Here is an 18,491-nt window from a genome sequence, read left to right as displayed (position 1 = left end):
ATCGCGGCCTCTCTTGTCGCGGAGCACAGGCTCCAGATGCGCAGGCTCAGTAGTTGTGGCTCATGGGCCTAGTTGCTCCGCGGCATGTGGGATCTTCCCAGACCAGGGCTTGAATCCGTGTCCCCTGCATTAGCAGGCTGATTCTCAACCACTGTACCACCAGGGAAGCCCTGATCTATTTCTTAACAGAAGTGTTTGTTTCTTTGCATATTTGTTAATTTTGTTAACTTGATAAGCTGAATCCAAAGTTTACATGGAAATGCAAATATTAATAATAGCCAAGAAGAGTAAGCTGGAAGGGACTTGCCTTAGAGGTATCAAAATGCATTTTAGAAAACTAGTAATTAAGATGGTATGGAATTGTCAGAGAAATATTCCAGTGGGTAGATGGAACATAATAAATAACCCAGAGAACAGATCCACTATACAGACATACCTTGGAGATATTGTGGACTCAATTCCAGACTACTGCAGTAAAGCAAAATGTTGCGATAAAATGAGTCACACAAATTGCACGGTTTCCCAATGCATGTAAACGTTATGTTTACACTATACTGTAGTCTATTAAATGCGCAATAGTGTTATGTCTAAAAACACAGTATTCATACCTTAATTAAAAATACTTTATTGTATCCTATAATAAAGCATAATAGAATATGAAAAAGAATATGTATAACTGAATCACTTTGCTGTACAGAAGAAATTAACATTGAAAATCAACTATACTTCAAGAAAATAAATTTAAAAAAATATTGTTAAAAAATGTTAACCATGGGGCTTCCCTGGTGGCTCAGTGGCTGGGAGTCCGCCTGCCAATGCAGGGGACGCGGGTTTGTGCCCCGGTCCGGGAGGATCTCACGTGCCGCGGAGTGGCTGGGCCCGTGAGCCATGGCTGCTGAGCCTGGGCGTCCGGAGCCTGTCCTCCGCAATGGGAAGGGCCACAACAGTTAGAGGCCCACGTACCACAAAAAAAAAAAAAAATGTTAACCATCACGTGACAACGCAGGATTGCCACAGACCTTCAATTTGTAAAAACTGCAGAATCTGCAAAGGACAATAAAGCTAAGCACAGTAAGAAAAGGTATGCCTATACATAAACACTTGATGTATAACAGTGGTGTTATAGCAGGTAAGTGGGGATAAGATTAACTTCAGTTATGGAGTTGGGACAGTGAGATTCCTATTTGTATAATATACAAAAATCAATTTCAGGTAGATTGTGAAAGGCAAAAAAATAAGACTTTTAAAACATAATATAGGAGACTGCCTTTCATGATCTTGTAATAGGTGAGGTTTTTTTTTTAACAAGATGGAAAACTTTTACTATAAAGGAAAAGACTACTAAATTTTACCTTGAGCTTATGCAGATTAAGAACTTCTGTTCATGAAAGACACATTAAAAACTGAAAAGACTAACCACAAACTGAAAGAATATACTTGTAGTACTTAACACCCACAGGGTAACGTCCAGAACATAAAAATAATTTTTGGGAATCATTAAAAGAAAGAAGCCCAATAGAAAAATAGATGAAACTCTTGAACAAGTACTTCACAAAAGAGAAATCCTAATGGCCAGTAAACATATGGAAAGATGTTTAATCCTGCTAGTAGTGAGGGAAATATAAATTAAGACCATAACGAGGTACCATTACATGTGCATTAAATTTGCACTACCAGGGCTTCCCTGGTGGCGCAGTGGTTGAGAGTCCGCCTGCCGATGCAGGGGATACGGGTTCGTGCCCCGGTCCGGGAAGATCCCACATGCCGCGGAGCGGCTGGGCCTGTGAGCCATGGCCGCTGAGCCTGCGCGTCCGGAGCCTGTGCTCCGCAACGGGAAAGGCCACGACAGTGACAGCCCCGCGTACAGCAAAAAAAAAAAAAAAATTTGCACTACCAGTTGACAACGCTAAGGCTTAGAGAGGATGTGGAGCAAAGGGAACTCTTAGACACTGCTGATGGGAGCAAAATTGACGCACTACTCTGGAAATTAGTTTGGTATTACCTAGTAAAGTTGTAAGGGCCCATGCCCTATGTCCTAGCAATTCCACTCCTTGGTATGTACACTAGAGCAGGGTTTCTCAACCTCAGTGCTACTGGCATTGTGGGTCGGATAATTCTTTATTGTGGGAGAGCTGTTCTGTTCATTATAGGATGTAGGATCCCTGGCCTTTATCCACAAGATGCCAGTAGCATGACAGTTGTGACAACTGAAAATGTCTCTAGACATTTCTAAATATCCACTGGGAGACAAAAATAGCACCCCCAGTTGATAACTACTGCACAAGAGTAACCCTTTTGGGCTTCCCTGGTGGTGCAGTGGTTGGGAATCCACCTGCCAATGCAGGGGACACGGGTTTGAGCCCTGGTCCAGGAAGATCCCACATGCCATGGAGCAACTAAGCCCATGTGCCACAGCTGCTGAGTCTGTGTTCGAGAGCCCATGAGCCACAACTACTGAAGCCCGCATGCCTAGAGCCTGTGCTCCGCAACAAGAGAAGCCACCACAATGAGAAGCCTGCGCACTGCAACGAAGAGTAGCCCCCGCTCGCTGCAACTAGAGAAAGGCCGCGTGCAGCAGTGAAGACCCAATGCAACCAAAAAAAACGAGTAACGCTTGCACATACATACTAGGAAACAGAACAAGAATGTTCATGGCAGCATGAATAACCAAAGACTGGATACAACCCATATGACTGTTAACAACAGGAGAGTGAATAAAGAAGTTGTGTATTCATTCAGTGGAACACCGTACAGCAATTAAAATGAATTTATAACTATACTCTTTAATAGGAATGTATCTTACATTGTTGAAATAAGTCTCAATAGAATCCACAGTTTGATTTAATTCATATGAAGTTCAGAAACAGAAAAAATTAAACATACTGTTTAGAAAATTGTTTATAAGGTAGTTTAAAGAAAAGAATGATTATCTGCTAAGTCAGAAAAGTGGGTAACTCTAGAATAGAGGGGGATGCAGTCAGGAACTTGTAAGTTGCTGGCAATCTTCTATTTCTTAAGTTGGATGATAGCTACACAAATATTTTCTTTATTGTTACTCTTTAAAGTTACATACATTTTATACATTTCTGTATGTATGTTATATTCCACAAATCTAACAAAAAAGACATAAGGGTAGCTAACTTTGGTATGGTATTCAAGGTTATATCGTGGAAGATCCTGATTTTTAGCTGAGGACTTCATCCTTGAATAGGCAGCTGGGAGTCATTTTAGATTTCTGAACAAAAGTAAGGCATTAAATGCAATGATTGTTAGGTATAATGTCTGAAGTGTACTAGATAAATACATTAATTAGCTTTCTGACTGAAAATCACTAGCTGCTCTAAAACATAAAACCCCAAATACTAGAGACTTAATGCTGGAAATTTCTTGCTCACATAGTAGTCCACTGGGAGTCTGCCTCACTGGCAGGCAGCTTTCCCTCACTTGAGCTTCAGGGACCAGGCGCTTTCCAGTTTGTTGTGCCACCATCTCCCGGGGCTCCAGAGTCCTCCGCATCAAGGAAGACAAGCAAAGAGATTGGTGGCCCTCCTTTTTGTGCACCTTGGCTTAAAAGTTAAATCTCTTCTGCTTATGGTCCACTGGTAAAAACTAGTTGCAAAAAGGACTGGAAAATGTAGTTTCTGCCTAAGCAACTGATTCTCAGCAACAACTGTATAATGGGAGGGGAGCGTGAACTTCTATAGAAAATTCTCTCAGTCATAATCAGTAAGTAAAACTAGAACCTGCACAGAAGGCTATTGCAGTAATCTAGCATGGCACAGAACATGAACTAGGGCTGCTCTCATTTGTCTTGATCTTACTAATTCAATTGCTTATTAATCCTAATCCTGAACATGTATCATATACTGCTTAGAATGTAAAATCTGACCTTTTTATTGCTTGCTGGAAAAGCAAACAAAAAGGGATAGAGAAGAAAGCAATTTTGCTCTTCAAGTTTTCAGGGTTTTCAATAGGAAAAAAGTTTTATAAAGATATTATATGTTTCAGTTGACCCTTAGGTGTTTGAGCTAAAATAAACTAACATTCTTGCTACGTTTTTTGTATCCTGTATCATTCTGAATTAGTCATTTGTCATTCTGAAATATTCATGACCTGTTGCTTTATAATAGGCCTGGAAATAGGTGTTAACGATTAATTTTCCTTCCTTCAAAGACTTTAATGTGAAAGGAATGGTATGGTAAAGAATTAAAATAAAATTTGTTTTGACAAAACTATGGTTATAAGACTGTATAAATGGAGTACTGATTCATACTACAAACATGGGTTAACCTTTGAAAATATTATGCTAGGTGAAAAAAGCCAGACACGAATTGTATGATTCCATTTACATGAAATGTCCAGAATAGGCAAATGCAATGACAAAATAGATTTGTGGTTGCCAGGAGCTGAGGGGAGGGGGAAATTGCAAGTGATCACTAATAGGGATAGATTTCTTTTGAGGATGATAACAATATTCTGGAATTAGACAGTGGTGATAGAGAAAAACCACTGAACTATACACTTTTTTTTTTTTTTTTTTAATTCTTGGCTGCATTGGGTCTTTGTTGCTGCACGCGGGCTTTCTCTAGCTGTGGCGAGTGGGGGCTACTCTTTGTGGTGCACAGGCTTCTCATCATGGTGGCTTCTCTTGTTGCAGTACATGGGCTCTAGGGTGCGTTGGCTTCCACAGTTGTGGTGCTTGGGCTCAGCAGTTGTGGCTCTCAGGCTCTAGAGTGCAGGCTCAGTAGTTGTGGCGCATGGGCTTAGTTGCTCTGTCGCATGTGGGATCTTCCCGGACCAGGGATCGAACCCATGTCCCCTGCATTGGCAGGCAGATTCTTAACCACTGTACCACCAGGGAAGTCCTGAACTATACACCTTTAGATGGTAAATTTTATGGTACGTGAATTATCTCAATTTTTAAAGTGCATGATTTTAAAATCATTTTATGATTTAGTTAGGGAGTTTTGTTGGACTAAATAATTAACAAGAGATTAAATTGTGTGATTCTCAATAGCAACCCCGCACACACACCAGCCATAATCTCCAGCCTACACTTCTTGGTGCTACACAGATACTGTACATGTTTACTCCCTGTCTCAGCGTGTCAGTTTACAGACAAACATAAGAAGGGTATTGGAATAGTGAGAATCAGCAGGTTTTCATAAGAAGCTTTCTGAAATGTTATCTATTGTCACTGTCCATACGTTGGGACAGAATGGAACAAAATTGGTGCTTTGGAAAGTTGAAAGCTGCTAGTAAGCTCTTCTGTCAGGAGAAGGGAAGTTATGAAGATGATTAACTGATCAAGATAATTGAGTAATCCTTCAGAACCTGATGAACTAATGAATGAAGTGTGTGAGGTGAGATATACACAGAATATAATGGGTGAAAACAACCATCAGATAAGTCAGTTTGAACAACTTTGCCTAGCATAGTTTGTCTTAAATTAGTGATCAATAGGTACTTGAGAAAAAAGTTTAGCAGCCTTTATGGGGTACAGGCACTCTCTTTGTAACTATGGTATTGGAAGGAAAGATCCTTCAATAATTTATATCTTTTGTACAACAATCTAGTGATTTCTAAAATGGAGTCTACTTATAATTTCAGAGTTCGTAATACTATCTTTAATAAAAATTAATCTAGGAACATGTGTTTCCAAGGTAACATTGTTATCTTTTAAAGGCCTTAAATAATATTTGTGACTACTGCTTACATCCATCACTGAGTTTATACCGTACCAGCATCCTTAATTTGTCCACTGGAAATATAATAAATTTTGGTTAGCTGTATGAAGTCAAATGAAGAACAATACCATCTGAATTTTGCAGTATACTGCTTTGGCTAGTGCTGTTTTTATATACATGAAGTAGCAGCCTTGCTACACATAAATAATAAGTAGAAATCACCTAGCTGTATTAAATTAATTAAATGGAATTTTCATGTTTGGGGTCCTACAAAGGAAATTGTCGAGCTAAGTTGAAAACAGATAAGAAATGGCCAAACTTTTTCTTATTGCCAAAAAGTAAATCTGTAAATGACTTAAATTTGTTTTCCATTTTTAGCCACAGTCAGACTTGTTGGGGCTTATTCAAGTTATGATTGTGGTGTTTGGAGAAGAACCTCCAGTCTTTTCTCGTGCTACTATTTCAGCATCCTATCCACCATACCAGGCAACAGGGCCACCAAACAGTAAGTAGAACTGAGATTTGATTTTTAAACTCATATAAACGAAAGAAAACAAAATCTTGTAAAAATATTTTTTTTGATGACTTCAATTTGCTTTTTAGCTTATCAAGTTAGTCGATTTTTTGGAGGTATTCTGAGGCCCCACATCTGCATGTACAGATTCTCAACAAAGACTGGCATTTGGGCTTTCGTTTGTGGGTAGAAATCTAACTATGGGTGTGCTGGATTCCAAAATGGAGGAGAAAGAATGCTGGAATAGAGCTGGAATTTTTTTTTAAATTATGCATGCCATGGAATAGCTTTATTTGATCCGTTTGGAAGTAGATACAACTTGAAAGGCAATCTGACGACCTTTTGTTTGCAACTCCAGGATCAGTGCTATAGATAAGAATCAATTATAAAGTAAACTATATCATTCACATTCAGCTATTCTGGGTGTACACAATGGACATCTAGCTCTCAGCTTTCTTCTCTTGAGTACAACCAATTCATGATTTTACTTTGAGTGGAGAGGGTGGGGGCATGGAGTCAATATCAGTTCTCCCCTAACTGGTGTACATTATCTCTGTTATTTCTGGGTTTTTCAAAAATAATTCTTACTGGTACTTTAAAATCACCCTGGATAATTGAGAGTTGGTTGTACTTACTTGTTTTGACGTTACTAAACCTGTTCATTGTGTTTTGAGCTGTGATTTTTTTAAAACAAATTTTGTTTAAGATAATTAACCAGACTTAATTTATCTTATAAGTTAGATTATGTGAGCTTTCATTTTCCTCCCACTGAAAATTATCATCTTCCTTTTTAATCCATTCTGCCTTGAGGAGCATCTTGACTAACAAGCTGAATGGGAATCTAACAGAACTTTCTGAATCCATTTCCTTTTCCTTCTCTGCTTTCCCAGAATAAGCTTGGCTGTAGCATTTTGTTGCTCTTTTAATAAAGATTCTAGGGATTCTTTTGGATCAGAAATTTGTTTTCATCTTAATAAATTCTGTTGACTTTAATATCCAAGGTTAGATTATCTTGCCCATCTAATGTTGAAATGCAAAATATTTCCTAGATCATCGTTCATATTTATTTGCTCAAATAACATAGCCAGTGACCACTTAAGATAAAGGTAACCTTTTCAGAATGTTAGTCCCCTAAGCAACATTTTTTTCCTAAATTTCTTTTAGTTTTATGTTAACATTGGAAGTGCAGCATTCAAGAAAGAGACCTCACTAAAGAGATCACTATTACACTTCCATTTTGCATTCACTCACTATAAATCACATTAAACAATATAGAGCTAATATAAGTAAATTACTAAAAGAGACAACTTATTGTCTGTCCATTACAGTTTTAATACTTTTTATACATTTAAATGATATTCATTATTGTTATGTATGACTGCAAAGAAATGAAAGTCTGAATTCCGTCCTACACCCACACATCAAGGAACAGCCCAGAAATTTGGATCCATACTTAAATACGATCTTCTAGTTAAGAAATTATATACTTCTATTATCATTATCATCATCATCATCATCATCATCGTTACTGTAAACATTTTTTTTTTTAAAGAAGATGTTGGGGGTAGGAGTTTATTAATTTATTTATTTTGCTGTGTTGGGTCTTTGTTTCTGTGCGAGGGCTTTCTCTAGTTGTGGCAAGCGGGGGCCACTCTTCATCGCAGTGCACGGGCCTTTCACTATAGCGGCGTCTCTTGTGGCGGAGCACAGGCTCCAGACGCGCAGGCTCAGTAGTTGTGGCTCACGGGCCTAGTTGCTCCGTGGCATGTGGGATCCTCCCAGACCAGGCTCGAACCTGTGTCCCCTACATTAGCAGGCAGTTCTCAACCACTGCGCCACCAGGGAAGCCCTACCGTAAACATTTTTGATCTCTGGTTTTAGGAAGACTTTTGAGCTAGCTATAAGTCACACTAAAAAAGTGTTGTGCCCAAACCTCATTTTTTGACAACTAACAGTAATAATCTATTCAGTGGTGACTATGAGACACAGCTAAGTACTTCATATTAGTTCTTATTTAATCCTTATAATAACCCCATATATTATGCTTATTTGTATTCCATTTTATTCTGGCTCTGAAATTACTTCACCTCATTATCTGTTTCCTTACCAGTCTTGGACTCAACTTTTGTTGTTTCCCAAAATCAAAATTTGGAGATTTTGGTCAAATTACTAGCTTTTCAGAACCTTAGAAAGGAAAATTGCCTATAATTATGAGGAAATTGCTTATAACTGTGAAGTCGTAGTTTATATGTGTTTAAGAGAAACTAGAATGGGGAGAGAAACTAGTAATTGACTATATATGTTGCTGACACCTAATAGTGGCCTCATCTTTTGATGTTCATAAAGATCGACTATGTTTTGGCCCAGGAAGAAGAAATGTTTTATGAGATCTAGCAATTATGACATTTTGGGAGGTATTTTTCCCTTTATGAAATAGCACTGAACATCATCCTTAGCTTAATTATACTTAAGAAAAAATTTACTTATGACATCTATAGATTGATCCTAACAAGAAGACTATGAACACTGATACTTGGGGATGTAAGCTCAGCAACTCTGATAAAGACATTTAAGGCCCTTAGTCAGAGCCCAGCATACTTCTCCCATCCACTTGCATTATGTGCTCTAAAACTTTATTTCTTAAGTGTTCCACTTCTCTCTTTAAGCCTTTGTGTACCATTCATCTACTAGATCACTCTTGTTTACCCCCACCTCCTACATTTAATTAGCTACCTCCTGTATGATCCCATATATATCACTGTGTACTTCCCCTGTCATGACACTTATCACTCTGTATTTTTATTCTTTTCGTGTTTATCTCCTTCACTAGACTATAAGCAACTTGAGGCCAGGAATTCTTTCTTTCTTTCTTTCTTTTTTTTAATCCAGTGCCTTTCACAGAAAGGCATTAAAATATTTATTGATTGGATTAAGGGCTAATTATATTCAGTGAGAAAGATTTCACTGAGGTTAATTTGATTCTCAGACAAGTTGTTTCCAGTTAAGGCCAAGATTAACTTCTTCTCTTTTTCTTCCTCTATGTTGGTTAGCCTCTTGGCATCACTGACTAGTTCTTTGTCATTAGTGTTCTCTTTAAAATATATATAAAGCATTCTTTATGCTTGCTAGATTTGAACCTTTTTCCACCTAGTATTTCCAAGCTTTTGTTTGTTTTAACCAGTCTGGCTGAATATAAGTTTTGTTTAGGACTTCTGGTAGTAATTTGAAGTCGTTTAAAGTCCTCAGTCAAGCCAACAAAACCAGCTGTGCTAATCGGTCAACATAATCTTGCAAGAAATATCAAAAGATATCTTAGATATAATAAAGAGGTCACTTTCTACGAAGCTGACCTTGGACCAGAGGAGGGCACATTTACCTTCCTCTAAATTCCAAACTGAATTGGCTCCTGTCTCAGGTTATAGACTCGTTGAGAGCTTGAAGAGCTGACCAGGTTGACCTGTTCGCCAGTTAATCCTTGTTGGAATTGTCACGTTTAATGCTTTTAGAGTTATGTGGTTTGAAGATATTTATTAGTTGCAGTGAAGAACTAATATGGCTGGAGTGCTTTGTTTTTGGTGCTGAGATTTGAATTCTTTAACTGTATGAAATTTTGCTGTGGTTTGATGGTGATGTGTGTCTTATTTGATACCCTATATATCCAGGACTATGCATACTATTTTAAAATATTAAAAATTATTTTTAGCTTCCTACATGCCAGGCATGCCAAGTGGAATTTCTGCATACCCATCCGGATACCCTCCCAATCCCAGGTAATGAAAAATTATCTTTTGAATAATTGTATTAGAAATTCTATTAGATCTAGAATAAAAATAATGGGTGCTAACTAGGGCATTAAAATGAAAATGGTTACAATTTAATGGAAGGTAAAACTCAGTTTATTGCTGAAATTTTATGGTATATACATAGTTCAAGAGGAGTTTTTTCCATTTAGAGAAATGCAGCTCCATTCTATTTAGAGAGAGGAAAGGAGTGGGGAAATGACAATAATCTTGATTAGTTTTGTACCTTGAAATCCTTGTTTCTCTCCTTTTAAGAACTCTGTATATCCAGTGTAAATGGCTGAAAGATTAATGGAATACTAATTATGATGACCTCAGCCATGGAGAAAAATATTTTAATATCCTTTTTAAAAAACTGACCTTTTCTGTAAACTACAGGGAGTGAATTAATGGTGCATATGATGGGGTCAGTCTCATCCCCATATTTATTCAGTTCATAGACTACACGTACTACCAACCTTTATTATCCATATGTTAATAACATAACAGGTAAGTTAAATTAATAGTGAAATCAGTCTATGAATAATACATACTAGAAAATTGATAAGAAATAATTATTAATCCATGTTTTAAATGTGCACCTGTTCCAGGGGTAATCTAGGAGTACTTTCCAAAGGTGGTCTTGGGGCTAACTTAGAATGCAAGACTGGCATATACTTGGTGCCTAGATGAAATTTTCCAGCTACTCGAAATTAACAAAAAAATTTTAACCCTGCTAACTCTTCTTAGCTCCATAGAACCTCACAGATAAATGCAGCTAGAATTCCGGAACACCTGCCATAAATAAATATATGTATATACATATATAATATGCAGGATCTTATAAGTTAAATTTAGCAAACATTTATTTGGGGGCCTTTCTTAATTTCAAGAACTAGCTTTATAAGGTAGTAAGTATTCTGTCACATTTATCTGGGTAAGCAGACTAGATGAACATCTGTCAGAGACAAGAGAGAAAGATTCCTATGATTGTTATATATAAACAAGTTGTAAGTTGTAGATTTCTTGAGGCCTTTAATTTTCTAGATTAAGTTCTAGAAATGGAATTCTATCTGAAGCCTTGAAATTACAAGCCGTTATAATGAACAGTTGCTAGTAAGAAGGAACTTTGGGCATATAGGGAATGGTTATTAGAAGCACAATAAGGAAATGGACTTCTGAACAATGAAGCCACTTCAGAGAAACTTGTAGATAAAAATGAAGGCTGAAAATATTGACAGAAATGTAAATCTTACTCATTTTACATAACCTTAAAAGTGTCTTTTGTGGGCTTCCCTGGTGGTGCAGTTGTTGAGAGTCCGCCTGCTGATGCAGGGGACACAGGTTCGTGCCCCGGTCGGGGAAGATCCCACATGCTGCAGAGTGGCTAGGCCCGTGAGCCATGGCCGCTGAGCCTGCGTGTCCGGAGCCTGTGCTCCGCAACGGGAGAGGCCACAACAGAGAGAGGCCTGTGTACCGCGAAAAAAAAAAAAAGTGTCTTTTGTGAGGTTATTTGTAAGAAGTTCCTTTTTTAAAAAAATTTATTTTATTCTTTTTTTTTTTTTTTTTTTTTTTTTTTTGCTGCGTTGGGTCTTTGTTGCTGCGTGCGGGCTTTCTCCAGTTGAGGCGAGCAGGGGCTACTCTTCATTTTGGTGCGCGGGCTTCTCACTGCGGTGGCTTCTCTTGTTGCGGAGGTTGGGCTCTAGGCACGTGGGCTTCAGTAGTTGTGGCACGCGGGCTCAGTAGTTGTGGCACGCAGGCTGTAGAGCGCAGGCTCAGTAGTTGTGGCGCACAGGCTTAGTTGCTCCGCGGCATGTGGGATCTTCCCGGACCAGGGCTCGAACCCATGTCCCCTGCATTGGCAGGCGGATTCTTAACCACTGTGCCACCAGGGAAGCCCAGAAGTTCCTTTTTGAGGTAGCTATTTTTCAAAGATTTGATGCGGTGTTTTGGGGGGGTTTTTTTTGAAATGTAACTTTTAATCTCGTGACAGGCTAATGAGTTGTTAAGGGTAACTGTACCCACATTACTGTCTGTATCCTTCTGCATATGCAAGGTCTTGGCAGAAGAGCCTCAGAACCTCTTTCTCTTCTCGCTTTATCCTAAAGGAGAATTGGTGAATCAGTGATTCAAGAATCTTTATTTTACAACAGTGACTATGAGAATATTTATTCTTGCTGTGGAAAGTTGGACTAGATGATCTCTAAGGTCTCTTTAAAATTTTAAGATCTTTTGAAAGTTTTATTTAGCACCTTGCAGCATGTATACAAGGAAACTAAAAGGTATGTCAAGGATAGTTGTTCCAGTTTTGGTATATGTACTAGCAAGCATGTATTATTAGAAAACAGTTTCTGATATCAGAAAAGACAGAAAATGTTAAGTGCTGTGATAAACAGCTTTAAAGGAGAGGTCACATCTGTTTGGAGGTGGGAGCTTAGAGATAGCTTCATAAATGAAGGAACTGGTTTAAAAGAAAAGTAAGTATTTAGAGGTGGAGGGAGCAGCAAACAGCAAACAGCAATTTATATCAGAGGAAACTTACCGGTTATTAAGTTCAGCCCACTCAATTTTATGTAATCATAGGTGTGAAAGCCAAAAAAAATCCCAGGAAAGAATAAGGAAACACTCTAATATGGCTGGAGAATTTAGGGTTATGAGTAGGAGGACTGAAGAGTTTTTTTTTTTTTTAATTTATTACTTTTGGCTGTGTTGGGTCTTCATTTCTGCGCGTGGGCTTTCTCTAGTTACAGAGAGCGGGGTCTCCTCTTCTTTGTGGTGCGCAGGCTTCTCATTGTGGCGGCCTCTCTTGTTGCGGAGCATGGGCTCTAGGTGCGCGGGCTTCAGTGGTTGTGGCTCATGGGCTCCAGAGCGCAGGCCCAGCAGCTGTGGCACAAGGGCTTAGCTGCTCCGCGGCATGTGGGATCCTCCCGGAGCAGGGCTTGAACCCGTGTCCCTTGCATTGGCAGGTGGATTCCTAACCACTGCACCACCAGGGAAGCCCCTGAAGAGTTTTAATAAAGGTGCAACTTTCATAGGTATTACAGATCTCCCCAAACCTTCTCTGATCTCCTCTAGCTGGTATTGATTTTCCACTACAGTTGACTCTTGAACATCAGGGGGAGGTCGGGGGGCTAGGGGTGTCGACCCTCCTTGCAGTTGAAAATCCAAGTATAACTTTATAGTCGGGCCTCTCTGTCATATCTGAGGTTTCGCATCCTCAGATTCAACCCACTGTGGCTTGTATAGTAGTCTAGTATGTATTTAGTGAAAAAAATCTGCATATAAGTGAACCAGCACAGTTCAAACCCATATTGTTCAAGGATCAACTGTATACATTTCCTGAACTTTTATTTAGCATTTATTGTTTTCTTTATCCTATCAGGATTGTTTACAGGGATCTTGCCCTATTTTGATTATTAGTATCTTGAGGAGGAGATGGAGTCATACTTTAGCTCCTGCCTCAAGCACTTGAAAACAGTGCTTTAAATAGAATAAATAGTAAATTTTGAAGGGGCACATAAAGAAAAAGGAATATAAGAGTGTTGGAAAATTCTTTTTAAATACACTTAGTCCAAAAGGGCTCTTAAAAATCTGAAAAAGATTTCCTACATAGGGCAAATTGTTTAATAATGTACAAAGACAGAAAATAGTACTACTAAATTATTTTTTTACTCAAGAAAAGTTGTTAACCCTGAACATAGAGAATAACTACGAAGGAGAAATTAAGCAAACTAAATAAAGAGACAGGGAGTTCTCTGAATTTAATATCTCTAGGCCTAGAAGAGTTTTATACCACTTACTGAAAAATTCAGCAATAAAATCACAGATTGTCCTTGAAAAAGTATGCAAAATGGGAGGAACTCCAGGAAAAGCAAATTTATTCCAGTGTTCAAAAAGGTAGATTCAGAAATTTGAATAAGATTGACATTGTTTCCTTGCAGCATGGATTACTAGAGAGACTAGAACAAAAGTACTGTGCAATAGCATTCAGCATGTGTCCACTGGGAACAGAAATGCTTAACCTTTTTCTTTTTTCATTTTACTTTTATACTAATCGATAAGAGTATCATGATTACATTGAATCCTCAACAAGTTACACACAAAACTTTTTTGTTGGTGACAGGTTATGAAGTGTGAATTAGTAGTACACATAGGAGAGAATCTTTGAGCCACTGCCCTATAAAAGGATTACTGACTATGAACTTAGAGCTCTTGCTCCGGGACTCTGGGCTGGGTCTTTTTAGTCAGTAATTTTAATGGACTCATAGAAGGCATGTTAATCAGAATTGCAAATGTCATAGATCTGACAATTGTAGATAAAATAGGATTCATCAAAATTGATTGTTCAACTAACAGGTAGCTATAGTAATCATCCTGTTCCTTTTCTTCTCCATTATAAGGGAAACACTGCCAAATGAGTGATCATTCAGAGGAAAGTGATTAGATCTGAAAATCAGAGCTGTGAAGAATGGTTGAAGGAATTAAAAATATTTCACCTGAAAAAGAGAAGACTGAGGGGAAAATGTTAGAAGTTTTCTAATATGCAAGTGATCTTACAGAGTGCAAATTTAGGACCATTAATTAGAGGTTACTGTGTCAAAATGCAGTTAGTGTTCAGTAGAGAAAGATGACCATTTGTCAGGGATATTGTAAATGATATTTATGAAACAATGTTGGATAGGAGATTGGAGGACAATACTTCTAAGGAAAGTTTCTTCCAACTGTGATGTGAATACAGGAATGACACAAACTTTCCTTAGAGTGAAGAGGAAGCTTTAAAAACATTATCTCAAGAGGAGTATTTTCAGATCAGACATTCAAAAAGGTTATCAATGAACCACAGGTAAAAATTAAATAATATTATTTCCCTGTATGCTAGGAAATCAGAATGGAAAAGTTCTCACAAAATATTTGTTGCTCTCAGTTCTGATACTGTTGGACTGCCCTTAGAAAAACTCGAGTTGCTTTCTGCTACTGTGAAGGTGACCCTCAAATAACCAGGGCCAAGGGACTTCCCTGGTGGTCCAGTGTTTAAGACTCTGTGCTTCCACTGTAGAGGGCACGGGTTCGATCCCTGGTCAGGGAACTAAGATCCCGCATGCCGCAGCAAAAAAAAAAAAAAACCAGGGCGAAGCAAGAGTATTTTAATCATTTACTTTAAGAGTAAATCCAGTGTCATTAATGGAATTTTTGTGGAGCTTTGCTTGAATAGACACCTGTAGCTCTAAAACTGTAAAGTTATTAACTGGTAAGACAATGAAATATCAAGCTTAGCCTCCTGAATGGGGTGGATTTGTTTGTTTGTTTTAAGTCTTTATTGAATTTGTTACAGTATTGCTTCTGGGTTATTTTTTTTTTTTTTTTTTTTAAAGACTTGAACTGTTTCTATTTTTAAACCAAGTGAATCTTTTATTTATTTATTTTTTTAGAAGATGTTTGGGGTAGGAGTTTATTAACTAATTTATTTATTTTTGCTGTGTTGGGTCTTCGTTTCTGTGTGAGGGCTTTCTCTAGTTGTGGCAAGTGGGGGCCACTCTTCATCGCGGTGCACGGGCCTCTCACTATCACGTCCTCTCTTGTTGCGGAGCACAGGCTCCAGATGCACAGGCTCAGTAGTTGTGGCTCATGGGCCTACTTGCTCCGCGGCATGTGGGATCCTCCCAGACCAGGGCTCGAACCCGTGTCCCCTGCATTAGCAGGCAGATTCTCAACCACTGCGCCACCAGGGAAGCCCGCTTCTGGGTTATTTTAAATGTTTTTTGGTTTTTTTGGCCACGAGGCCTGTGGAATCTTAGCTCTCCGACCAGGGATTGAACCCACACCCCTTGCATTGGAAGGTGAAGTCTTAACCACTGGACTGCCAGGGATGTCCCCTGAATGGGGTTCTTAAAGATACTGTAGAGTTGGGTCATCTTAACATTTAATATGTTCTTTTCTTTAGTGGTTACCCAGGCTGTCCTTACCCACCTGGCAGTCAGTATCCTGCCACCACAAGTTCCCAGTACCCTTCCCAGCCTCCTGTGACCACTGTTGGTAAGTACCGTTCAAAACTGTATTTCTCCACATAAGGAAAGTCAGAGTCTCCTGTTGTGAAAAGTGCATTTCACTTTTGTTTTTTATTGAATAAGTTTGATATGTAACATTGTATAAGTTTAAGGAGTACAGTCTGTTACTTTGATAGATTTATATATTGTAATATGATTGCATTATAGCGGTATTTATTACATTACATAATTATCATACAGTATTATTGTCTATATCCATCATACTGCGCATTAGATCTCTATGGCTTGCTTACTACTCGTTATAAATTTGTACCCTTAAATATCATCAGTTTTATCACACCTCCCCCCATTTCACTTTTACATGTGAAATGTTAGAATACTCTTTCTTTTTAGAGCAAAAACTCTTAATGATCAGTGTTCTGTACTCTAAAACTTGAAATGATTTATCATCATATAAATGAGCCTTCTACCAGGGCATAAAAGTAAATTTGATTGACTCTTATCACTCTTTCCTGTGTTTCACATATTTATTGGTGAACATTAATGTGTGTTGAACTATTAACGGATACTTAGGTTTTCCTAGCCTGGTTATATGTAAAAACAGAAGAGCATCTTTAGAAGAAAGCACCATTGGGAAATATGGGTGGATCAAGTAAGACAAATTATTGCAGACCAGTAGTTCTTGGTTTTTTATGTTGCTTATTAGTAGAGTTACCTGAAATATAATTTTCTACAGTTGAGAAAATGAAAGCAATACAACAACTTCTACAGACCCCCACCCCTCTACATGACTGTCTGCCCCTACCATATATATCTGCCTTCTCCCTGTTACCACAGATCATTATTTCTACCCACTAGGTTTTATCCTCTGTAATTTACTCAGGGACATCATTTCAGCAGTTTTCCCTCTCATCATCAGCTTTTGTTCTCTACTGGGTTGCTCTCATCAGCACCCAAAAATATACCCTAAAAACCTTTAAAAATCCTCCTCTTAATTTCCCTTTCCCTGCCACCAGTATTCTATTTCTTCTTTCCCCTTTACAGCAAAACTCCTTGAAACAATTATCCGTACTCATTAGCTTCAATTCCTCTTCTTCCTTTCACTCTTGAACCACTCCATGTGGGATTTCCCTCATGTCCTTCCACTAAGCTGCTTCTCTCAAGGTCACCATTGACCTTTATGATGTTAAATCCAATGGCCAATTAAATAGTCTCCACTTACTTGGCTTGTCAGCAGTATTTGAGAGTTGTATCTCCTTGATACACTTTCCTCTCTTGCTTTCTAAGACCCCAGACTCACTTGTTTTTCCTCCCATATCACTGGTACTCATGCTCAGTCTCCCTTATAAGTCCCTCCTTTTCTTAATATTGGAATGCCCCCTGGCTCAGTCCTTGGCATTCTCTATACTCACTCTCCTGGTGATCTCTACCAATCTCATAGCTTTAAATACCATTTCTGTGTCCACACTTCCCAAATTTCTTTCCAACTTACACCACTCTCCAGAATTCCAGATTCTTATATCTAGCTCCCTTCTCAATATCTCCATTTGGATATTAAATAGACATTTCAAACTCAATGTGACCAAAATTAAACTCTCAATCTTTCTATGATGCTTTCCCACCTCCAGTGATACCTACTCAATACTCTAACTTTGGTGTCATCCTTGATTCTTCATCAAGAACCAATTATCTTCAAAATACATATAGAATCTGATCACATCCAGTGCTGATCTAAGTCACCGTTATCTTTCATCTAATTTACTTCAAAAGCCTCCTAAAAAGCCTTCTTCTTTCCTTAATCCCTACATCTGTTTTTAACACAACAGCCAGAATGATACTATTAAAAGATAAATAAATTATATCACTCCTCTACTCAGAACCTTCCATTGTCTTCCCATTTCACTCAGCGTTCAATCCAAATTTCTGAAGCTTAGAAGGCCCTATGTGATCCTGCTTTCCTCCCCCTGTTACCTCTCTGAACTCATCTCCTACTACTCTTCTGTTTTAGGATTCGTCCACTACCTGTTTCCTTTGTGTGGAGCAGTCAGGCCTACCCTGACCAATCTACTTCCATCACCAACCCCGCACACGTATACACACATGCCCAACATGTAGAACAGTGCTTGATATATAGAAGTTCACCTAAATATTTTATTGAGTGTCTGAATGTAGAATCTTGTGAAGTTTACTTTTCTGTTACATTTTCTGATCAATTGTAAGCATCCTGAGATCTGCTGTAAATATCTCCCCTTCCCCCAAAAAGAGCATTTTCTTCAGCTGTTTTTGTCATTGATATGTTCTACTTATTGAGATTCTAGTGGCAATGGTTGTTTTTTAAAAATGTTCTCATCCTTCTGTAATATAGCTCTTTTTTTAACAATGTAATTTAAATGCTTGAGTTAGAAACCTGATGATGGGAGATCATTAATCCACAGGCAAAACACACTAAATGTTGTTAATTTCTCCATATGGCTCAGGCATCATCAGTAAAATAGGAATAGTGTTA

The 18,491-nt window shown here is 38.3% G+C and overlaps 1 protein-coding gene across 2 annotated transcripts in view; it reads left to right on the top strand.

The window, feature by feature from the left end:
- The window catches only part of TSG101 (tumor susceptibility 101), a 58,707-nt gene that overhangs the window by 16,935 nt on the left and 23,281 nt on the right, over positions 1-18,491 (top strand). For both annotated transcript variants that reach the window (XM_032641619.1, XM_032641618.1), the window contains exons 5-7: positions 6,066-6,192; positions 9,905-9,971; positions 15,922-16,013. In XM_032641619.1, the coding sequence (XP_032497510.1) occupies positions 6,066-6,192; positions 9,905-9,971; positions 15,922-16,013 (286 nt within the window). The remainder of the gene's footprint in view (positions 1-6,065; positions 6,193-9,904; positions 9,972-15,921; positions 16,014-18,491) is intronic.

This window comes from Phocoena sinus, chromosome 8 (assembly GCF_008692025.1).
Source record: "Phocoena sinus isolate mPhoSin1 chromosome 8, mPhoSin1.pri, whole genome shotgun sequence".
In the NCBI taxonomy this organism is placed as follows: Eukaryota; Metazoa; Chordata; class Mammalia; order Artiodactyla; family Phocoenidae; genus Phocoena; species Phocoena sinus.
The sequence above is the reverse complement of the archived record's forward strand: the minus strand, read 5'-3'. Positions and strand labels throughout refer to the sequence as shown.